The sequence below is a fragment of the Dromiciops gliroides genome, chromosome 2, assembly GCF_019393635.1.
Source record: "Dromiciops gliroides isolate mDroGli1 chromosome 2, mDroGli1.pri, whole genome shotgun sequence".
Lineage (NCBI taxonomy): Eukaryota > Metazoa > Chordata > Mammalia > Microbiotheria > Microbiotheriidae > Dromiciops > Dromiciops gliroides.
In genome coordinates, this window is record NC_057862.1 from 385,960,761 (window position 1) to 385,971,004 (window position 10,244).

The window sequence follows — 10,244 nt, forward strand, 5'->3', positions numbered from 1 at the left end:
ATATGTGTACATATAGCTATTTTAAATGTACATGTATCTACAGCTCTTAAACGTACGTTGTTGTCTTCATGTTTTCTACCATTAGAATGTAAGCTCCTTGAAGATAGGTCCTATCTTTTGCTTTTCTTTGCATCCTGAGTGTCTAATTAGCACAGAGCAAGGTACGGAAAAAAGCGCTAAATAGACGATTGAAGGTTGACTGACAGGGTCCTTCCTGCGCAGACGCAAGATATTCTAAACCCCTCCCACCCTCCGACCAGGGAGAGGCTCTGATTGGGTACTCTCCCTTAGAGCCTTCCGGTAGTCTTCCAGCAGCCCACAATCCTTTGAGGCCTCACCCCTCCCACTTTGCAGTCGGCCTACTAGACTCGGCCAATCAAGAACAGCTCTCCCACGACTCGGGAGTTCTGTCTGCCCATGTGAGTTTCCCGGGAAAGAAGTTTTCGAGCGCCTGGCTGAGGCCGGGTAAGTAGCGGACGGTGCTAGGCCTCGGTGGTACCGAGTTTACCCCCGTACCGGCTTACCCCGTCTCCGTGCTGCGCTCCTCGGCCCTTGTCCTCCGCTACCTTCCTTCCCAGTCTCTTGCACTCTTGTCGCCCCACCACATCTCCTTTCTCCTTCCCTTCCTTGGCTTCCCTGCCAGTCCCACGAGGTTCCTCTTGTCCCAGTGGGTGCCCTCGAAGACCCACCGAGACGCAGAGACCCGGACGTTAGGCACGTAGGTCTCGTTCTCTGTCACTCACACACACACTCACTCACTCACTCACTCACACGGATACTCAAGGAATTCAGAGGTGCCACCTCTCAGAGTGCCTAGTCTCAGGGATTCCTAACCTGGGGTCCGTGGACTTGTTTTTAAAGAATATTTTGATCACTATTTCAATAGAATCGATTTCCTTCATAATCCTATTTATTTTGTTTTATGCATTTTAAAACATTTTGAGAAGAGTTCCATTATACAAAAAAGGTTAAGAACCCCTCTCTAGTCTATCCTTCTCCCCCCCACCCCCCTTTACATTCACAACGGGTTAACAAAGTAAGAAAGGTAGAACCTGGTTTTACTGTTAAGACCTGTTCTTTCCGTGCTGATATAGTAGGGGCTTAGCAAACGATTATTGACTGACTGACATTGCCATGTTGATGTCTAAGGAAGCAGAGACACAATCGGCAAAGTATGCATCTAGATAATCTCAAATAGAAACAGAAATGTACATTTGACCACACAGATCAATAAACACAGATGCATACACACAGACATTTACACTAAAAGCAGCATGTTTGTGTAGAGGCCCCTTTTGTGTGTGAAAAAATACTGCCCAACCTGACCCCCCCCCCCCCAAAAAAAAAGGAGGATTAGAGTTTCTTTTTCAGAGTGTTTTGCTCCAGGTGTGGTTTAAGCTGTTTTGTTTTGTTTTGTTTTAAAGAGGATTTTTTCGTGGGAGGAGAGAGGAAAGAGGTATGGGTGATAGGGGTGGGAGTGGGAATAGTAGTCTCTGGACCCTTCTGGATAGAGCATTTTGTACCCTGGATACCAGGGGATCCCTGTGAAAGGACACATTGCTTTCTTGGGCACCTGGCTTTTTCCAAACCAGCTCTTTTTTTTTCCTTCCTCAATCCAGGAACAGTGGAAAAACTTCCAGGGGCCCTCTATGCTCCTGAAGGGGCAGTTGAGGTTTTCCAGCAGGATTCAGTGATTCCTTTCCTTCCCCAATGGCAACACTGGTGGCCAAAGACTCCTATCTTCAGAATCTAGCCAAGAAAATCTGTTCCCAGCAGACTGTGGAGCCACAGAAACGAAAATGGGGTAATTCCTTCAGTTCTTGGAATTAAAAACAAATCAGTGTGGTTTTTCCTTCCCGTCCCAGGCAGCAGCCTCATCTCTTTGACCTCTGTCTTAGGTTAAGAGGTGCAGTGGTCCAAATGAAAGAATACTGGAGTTATAGAAGATCTGGATTCTGGGGCCATGTCTGTCATTTACTTGGGCAAAACATTTCTTTCTCAACTCCAGTTTTACAACTTGCCTCTCATGCTTTACAGGGCTATTGTGAAAGTCAAGTAAAAAAAATATATGTTAAATCTGTTTGCAAATCATCTAAGGGTTTACTATTTTTGAGTTGCAGAGTAGGTAGGGGAAATCTTCATCTCAGACTTTTTTATACCAGTGTAACAGATTATTGTTAGTACTTAGGATCAAAGCACAGTTATCTATCAAGTGGGTTCTTTTGTCACCTGAAGTTTGGGTTTTGTTTTTTTGTTTTTGTTTTTTTTTGCTGGGGGAGGGGGGGTCATCTAGCAAGATCCTACAGACAGAAGGAGGTTGTAAGAGTAATCAATCAACAGTTATTATTTATTGGGCACTTATTCTCTGCCCAGCTCTTTGCCAGGTAACAAGCATTTATAATTGAATGGCCAAAGCACTGTGCTAAGCCGGGGGTAGGAATAAAAACAAAAAGGAACTGTGCACAAATACTCATGAGTATTCTATGAGTAGAATATGAGCTTACATGCCAACACAGAAAATCCCAAATGGGTTCACAAAGAGTCAGACACAATCGAATATGATTGAACAAGTAACAACTAAAATTGTGTGCTGCAAATAGTATGTACCATAGGAATTCAAAGAAGGGGGAGAAAGTGTGAAGGTTGGAGTTGAAATTAGTGTACCAACTCCTTCAGAATCCTTCTATCCTAATCATAGAATTTTGAACCAGAAAAAGAGAAGGCATCATCTAGTTGCACCTTAAAGAGGGGAAATGCTTTTACCAGGGTCTCTGGTAATGAAACTGGAATTCAGACCTGGTTCCTCTAACTCCAAACCCAGGGCCCTTTCTATTCCACCACCCTACCTCTTCTACTGTCTCAAAATGTCCCAAAGATCTTAGGTTTCCTACTGTGTCACAGGGACTAGAATGACCTTTCTTCCTCTTTTTGGTTTTAGCTCCCAAACCTGGGAATCTAGAAACTACTGGACCCCCAAAGAAGAAGAAGAAGAAGAAGGAGCAGAAAAAGAAATTCCAGAAGCAGGATGGAAAGGCCAAGGGGGTGCAGAATAAGCCCTCTGACAGCAAGCAACCTGAAGCTTCTAACGCCAAGAAACCTGCAGTCACAGCGAGGAAGGCAGGTTCCAGCTCCAGTGGAGGCTCTGCAGGTGAGAGGCTCCAGTGTGATGGTAGGTGAGGAAGACTTAGGAAACAGAAATGAAAACATTCTCTTGTCCTTGTACCTGGCAAACATTGTGTGTTAGAGGCATGACAGAGTGTTCTACTGCGAGGTAGAAGGCATGGATTCGAGTCCCCCACCAAGCTCATAGTGGGTCAGCTAAAAGTGACCTTAGAGGTCACTTCCCTAATTATACAGATGAAAAAAATTGAGGACTCAGAAAATAAGCAATCTACATAAGGAGTGAGCATCAGCAGTGGGATTTGAACCCAGAACCTCTCGCTCCAGAATCACTGTTCTTTCTGTTACAGCAGCTTTCCTTGCTGTACCAAGCTGCCACCCTGGCATTGGAGGAGCATTTCAGTGGAACAGAGCCTAGCTCTAATACTCTAAAATTGATAGTATGTTTCTGTTTGGAACACCATGGGCATTTGGCTGATGAACTTTAGCCAAGATGGGAGCAAGGCAGATATGGGTGCCTGAACTGACAAGGACTTGGGAGAAGCTGACTTGTAGACCAAAAAGAGGTGAACTTCATCTTAGGGAAAATGAGGGTTGCAAATTTTGAAGCCCTGAAGGAATAAGCGAGGGGAGGGAAGTGTGGACTCCTTCACCAGACCTCCTAGACTTAAGAGACAGCTTGCTGTGATAGCACCCTGAGCGAGGAATCAGGATATGGGAATTCTAGTCCACGTTCTGCCAGGAGCTGTTCAACTTTGTGAGCATCACTTCCTCTCTCCAGGCCTCAGTTTCCCCATCTGTAAAATGAAAGAGTTGGACTAGTTGTCTTTTCAGGAGCCTGTTAGCATTCACATTCTAGATTTTGTGATTCTGTATGCATTAAGTGCCTTATAAATGAAAGATGGAGCAATGATTGCTTCTTTTTTTTTTTTTTGGTGGGGCAATGAAGATTAAGTGACTTGCTCAGGGTCACACAGCTAGTAAGTGTCAAGTGTCTGAGGCCGGATTTGAACTCAGGTCCTCCTGAATCCAGGGCTGGTGCTTTATCCACTGCGCCACCTAGCTGCCCCCTTCTTTTTTTTAAAGACACTTTTTTTTCCCAATTATCATGCATTTTCTTCTTCTTCCCTTCCTTCCCCTTTCCTTCCCTCAGCACCGGGGGAAGAAGGCCAAACCATGTCACAAATGTGCATAATCAGGCAAAACAAATTCCCATGTTGACCGTTTCCAAAAATGTGTGTCATTCTGCATGCTTTTTTTTTTATAAAAGGAACAATTTCCAACACAATTTTATTGAAAATACTTGAGTACAATACTAGAGGAAATAACCGGAAATTAATTTTGTAACAGTGATCTGATCAACACAAGCACCACAAACAATACAATTCTTGGACATTAACAATAGCTAATAAAGGGATGATATGGTATAAATACTTAACTGATTGATATGACAAAGTTATGGGCTGAGCAACTTTGGTATGATCATGGTTCCCTGGTCATATTATTTGGAAAGTGACATTAGCTGGTTCTACATGCACTGCATGCTTTTTCTAAAGTAATTCTTGATCCAAATCCTTCTGACAGTTGTTCCTGCCAGCAAGCCTGGCTCCTTCCTAGCCATGGACATTCTGCGCCAGCGGCTGCATGAGAAAATACAGGCGGCCAGTGGTCAGGTACGTTAATCATCTGCAAACCCTCTCTGCTTAATACCTAACCGCACATGGGCTTCTCTGGATCTTACAAACAGAACTGCTGTCTTTACTGAGCATTCCTTCTTTGCATATTTTCTTTCATTTATTCAGGAAATAGTTCTTTATTTTTTATTATTTTAGTTTTATATTTTGTTTTTACATTCATATACTCCTGTCTCTCAATCTTGTAATAGAGATTGAAAAAGAGGAGAGAGAAAGATAGTTTGGCAAAGCCAACCAACACATCCTCTGTGTCTGACAATATGCAGTGTTCTATACCCATAGGACCTCCCTCGACCTCCCACCTTGAAGAAGGGAAGGAGTTACATATTCTCACCTCTTCTCTAGGTCCAAGTTTGGTCAATATAATTACCCAGGATTCTGTTTCAATCTTCAATCTTTATTTTATTTTATTTTATTGTGTGGCAGTGCGGGTTAAGTGACTTGCCCAGGGTCACACAGCTAGTAAGTGTCTAGTGTCTGAGACTGGATTTGAACTCAAGTCCTCCTGAATCTAGGGCTGGTGTTTTATCCACTGAGCCACCTAGCTGCACTACAGTCTTCATTCTTTCTACTTAACATTTCAACTAGTATTTATTAAACATCTCCAATGCTGTGTATTATGGTAGGTGCTAAGGGAGATGCAAAATAAAAAAGCTTCCTGCCCTCAGGAAGCTTAGAGTCTAGTCAAAGAGCTTATAGTTCAGACATTGAAGAGGAGAAAAGAGAACTTTTTGGTTTTTCTATATAATCTATTTCTTAGCTAGTTGTTAAAACCAACAGTTCTGAGCCTTAAAAGGCTTGGTAAGAGCAAAATGAAGAGGTGTAAACTATGCTTAGCATTGTTTCTAAAGGCTGCCTAGCTTAGTGAATAGAGCACTAGACTTGGAGCCAGGATGAGCCAGAATCAGAATCCATCTCAGACACACACTGTGTGACCCTGGGCAAATTACTTACCCTCTCTCAGTCTGTCTCCCCATCTGTAAAATGGAGATGATAGTAACTTCTGCCTCATAGCATAGTTGTATGAATTAAATGACACAATGTGTGGAAAGTACTTTGCAAACCTTACAGTGTAGTATTGGTTCATAGATTCAGAGCTGGAAAGGAGATAAGGAAACTGAAGTCCAGACTGTCTAGGGGATTTGCTCAAGGTCACACAGATAGTAAGTGACAGAGGTGAAAAGACAGAGGAAACCAGGTCCTCATAGGTATAAGCTGTTAGTATAATTAAGAGTAATAATTTGTTGGGTCTTTAACTGCACAAGTTAGAAGTTCATGTTTCTCTAGCTATGTGGATTCACTCTTCTTCAGGGGCTTTTAGAGGTTGTGCAGGAGATTGGCACATGACAACCCTGCAGGGCACGATTAGACTTCCTTGTTTTATGGGGAAGAGTATTGGGGGGAGCCAGTGAGTAAATATGAAATATAGGTAGAGCCCCCTTCACTCTTCCCCCCTCCCCCCCCACCGAGGCAACATGGTACAAGAGAAAGAGTACTGACCTAGGCATCAGGAGACCTAGATTCCAGAATGAGTTCTGCTGTTATATCTCTGTGAGCTTGAGCAAGCTTCTTCCTGTCTCTAAGCTTTATTGTCCCATCTGTCAAATATGGGTGGGGGTGGGGCATTAGAATAGGTAATCATTAAGGCCTTTTAACTATTAAGACTCCATGATCCTCTCCTGCTGCCATCTTTGGAATTCTTATCTTCATTTAACCCCTCCAGGGTCACACCAAAGAGCTGTCTCCTGCTGCACTGGAGAAGAGGCAAAGGAGGAAGCAGGAACGGGAGAGGAAGAAGCGGAAACGCAAGGAGCTCAGGGCCAAGGAGAAAGCAGCCAAGGCTGAAGACAAAGCTGAAACCAAGGAGGCTAACACAGAACCCCCTAAGAGGGATCCACAGGGCCTGACTGAACTGGTATTCAATAAGTTGGAGGTAGGTGAGGGGCCAGTCAACAAGGCCCAGAAGAAGAAGGAAAAGAGGCAGCGTGTGAAGGGGAACCTGACCCCCTTGACAGGGAAGAACTATAAACAGTTGTTGGAGCGTGTGCAGGCCCGCAAGAACAAGCTTGAGGAACTGAAGGAACAGGATGAGGAGAAGGCGCGGGAGATGGAGACCAAAATGAAGTGGACAAACCTTCTGTACAAGGCCGAAGGCGTGAAAATCCGTGACAATGAAGAGCTTCTGAAGGCAGCCTTGAAACGCAAGGAGAAGCGTCGAGCCCAGAGGAAACGGCAGTGGGAGAAGCGCACGGCCCATGTAGTAGAGAAGATGCAGCAGCAGCAGGACAAACGACGGCGGAACCTGCGCAAGAAGAAGGTGGCCAAGATAGAGCGTCGCAAGGCCAAGGCTCGCAAGAAGGGCCGAATCCTGCCTGAGGACCTGGAGAAGGCTGGGCTCAGCTAAGGGATGGGGAGATTCTCCCACTGCTCTGGGAGACTTGTCCTTACTAACCCCAGCCATGCATTTTTTCCAGGATGTGGATTCCCATCTGGATTCCCATGGCTGCCTCATGCAGCAGAGAAAGAGTTGCATTTGTTAAGTACCTGCAATGTGTGCATCATGGCAAGGAACTGGAGATTCAATGGCAAAAATTTTAAAGCAACCCGTTCTCAAGGAGTTTCTTAAGATGTGGCTCAAGTCTTCCATAAAATTTTTGGCTTAATGCTATTCTCCTAGCTTTCTATGTGTGGGGGTTGCTTCTAGTACCTATTTTCCCTCCCCTCCTCCTCTTCCTCCCTATTTCCCACTTCCCAGTAACAGTCATTCCATCTCTAGGGCTGGATGACAAAATAGCCTGACTTCAATCCCATCAGAGTATAGTACCTGAATGGTATATGTGGGCTACATGCAGGTTCTCCAGTCTGGTAGGAAGTTCACATACTTGGTCCAGGGAGTTGGAGTATAGGTCAGCTCATGGCTTTTTAATCTTCTAGGACCCTAGAGAAGCCAATAGAATAGTCTCTACCCAGGTTTAAATTTTTTTTCTTTTTTATTGTGAACTGAATAAGCATCAACAAACATAAACATTTTCCATATTAAAAAACACACAAGGTACAGCTAAGTGTCACAGTGGATAAAACACCGGCCCTGGATTCAGGAGGACCTGAGTTCAAATCCACCTCAGACACTTGACACTTACTAGCTGTGTGACTCTGGGCAAGTCACTTAACCCTCATTGCCCCACCAAAAAAATATAAAAACACAACAGGAAAAGAGGATCGTATATAAAACCACAAATTTCTGTTATACTTAGAGTTGTAGTGGTCAAATATTAAGACAAATGTTGGATGCATAATCCAGGACTAAGTTAAGAATAAAGGAAATTGGGGCAGCTAGGTGGCACAGTGGATAGAACACTGGCCCTGGATTCAGGAGGACCTGAGTTCAAATCCGGCCTCAGACACTTAACACTAGCTGTGTGACCCTGGGCAAGTCACTTAACCCCAGTTGCCTCACCAAAAAAAAAAAAAAGAATAAAGAAAATTTCTCCAGTATTTCCTTCTAGGAAACATTGGCCATCAGTTGGATTGAATAATCCCATTGGAAAACCAGATGGAGAATTTGTTTAGGTACAGATCTTTCCTTCTCCCAATTACCACAGGAGTTGCTGGACCAACCTGCTTAAATCTCATGTAGAATGGAAATAATGGTGTTTGGGGGTTTTAGAATAGACAAATAGCAAATTTAGAATAAATAGTTAAATAAATGGACACAAAATTAAAACAGTTAAATTAAACTTGAGTGTCTCTTTCTCTTTGCACTCAAAACTGTGATGGTCAGCAACTGTTAGGCAAGTTAAAGTGAGAGATTGTGCCTTTTAATCCTCTTCACTACTTTATGCTACTTTTCACCGGCCAGTACAAGGATGACCTTCCAAAAGAGAAGCTTTTAAAATAATTATTTTCAGCATTTTTTTTTTACATTTTGAATTCTAAATTCTCTTCCTTCACTCCCTCCTTCATCCACCGAGAAGGCAAACAATATGTAAATATAAGACATTTCAGTATTATCCATGTTTCAAAAACAGCAAGAAAATTAGTGAAAAAAGTATGCTTCAATCTGCATTAAGAGTTCATCAGGGGGCAGCTAGGTGGCGCAGTGGATAGAGCACCGGCCCTGGATTCAGGAGGACCTGAGTTCAAATCTGCCTCAGACACTTGATACTAGCTGTGTGATCCTGGGCAAGTCACTTAACTCTCATTGCCCTGAAAAAAAAAAAAAGAACCGCCCCCCCCCCCAAAAAGAGTTCATCAGTTCTTTGGAGGTGGAGAACATTTTTCATCACGTGTGCTTTGGAATTATATTGATCGGAAGAGCTAAGTCTTTCACAGTTGATTATTATTACAATATTGCTGTAACTATTATACAGTGTTCTGATTCTGTTCATTCCACTTTATATCAATTCATCTAAGTTGTCCTAGGTTTTTCTGAGTGCATCCTGTTCATCATTTTCATGGAGGAGGCTAAAAGGATTAACAGATAACCTATCAATAGTAGCTATCAATAATACCTAAAAGGGTTAACAGAAAAACCAAGGTTTGTGTTCTTACAGTATCCAAGAGGGTTTAGTCCCTACCAACCCTCACCATCAACAGAGACTGTAACTAGGGACCATTGGCCATTAATAGCCATTAATATTCCTGGATGACAGGACACCTAGAAACTAGATCTTAAGTAAAGAGATACCATAAACACAGAGACCCTCGGAGATTGACAAGTTTAAGTGTGTCTTTAGGAGCATGCAGCAGAAAAGGCCAAATTTGTCCTTAAGTTCACCTTATGACTTGTAAACCCCAAAAACACACCTCCAGGGAAAAAGGTACCCGCCTTTTGGTTTGCTTAGGACACCAGGAAGTCCAAATTAGGATAAACCCTCCCCTGACACTCCCCAAGGTGGAGATTATGATGAGATAATTTCTTTTTTGCTATAAATATAATTATTCTTCCCCTTATTTGAGACACCTTTTTCCTTTGGGTGCTCTTCCTGTGGTCACTCACAGTATTGCAATAAAACTTGGGAAACCGAGTCTTGTAATTCTTTGGGACACCTCACTCTCAATTTGATCAACTAAACCAACCCCACCACATCATTTTCTTTGGGGTTTTTTTGTTGTTTTTTTGTTTTTGGAGGGGCAATGAGGGTTAAGTGACTTGCCCAGGGTCACACAGCTAGTAACTGTCAAGTGTCTGAGACTGGATTTGAACTCAGGTACTCCTAAATCCAAGACCAGTGCTTTATCCACTGTGCCACCTAGCTGCCCTCACATCATTTTCTTATACCACAATATATGCCACATGCTTATAGCATATGCTACAACTTGTTCATCCATCCCCCAATTGATGGGCATCCCCTTAATTTCCATTTCTCTGCAACCACAAGAAGAGGTGTTATAAAAATTATTGTCCATTTGGGTCCCTTTTCTCTCCTC

The 10,244-nt window shown here is 43.2% G+C and overlaps 1 protein-coding gene across 1 annotated transcript; it reads left to right on the forward strand.

Moving 5' to 3' along the window:
• Positions 1–339: 339 nt before the first annotated feature.
• Positions 340–8,977, forward strand: SURF6 (surfeit 6). Its single transcript, XM_043989915.1, has 5 exons — positions 340–465; positions 1,620–1,804; positions 2,939–3,148; positions 4,705–4,793; positions 6,538–8,977. Exons 2-5 carry the CDS (start codon positions 1,711–1,713, stop codon positions 7,216–7,218), a joined length of 1,074 nt encoding a protein of 357 aa, XP_043845850.1. The 5' UTR covers positions 340–465; positions 1,620–1,710; the 3' UTR covers positions 7,219–8,977.
• Positions 8,978–10,244: the final 1,267 nt, after the last annotated feature.

Bases quoted from the DNA above. Each gene is read 5' to 3' on its own strand.
- SURF6 (XM_043989915.1), top strand. From the start codon at position 1,711: ATGGCAACACTGGTGGCCAAAGACTCCTATCTTCAGAATCTAGCCAAG. The intron at 1,805-2,938 runs GTAATTCCTTCA...TTTTGGTTTTAG, and splicing joins GCCACAGAAACGAAAATGGG to CTCCCAAACCTGGGAATCTA. The intron at 4,794-6,537 runs GTACGTTAATCA...TAACCCCTCCAG, and splicing joins TACAGGCGGCCAGTGGTCAG to GGTCACACCAAAGAGCTGTC.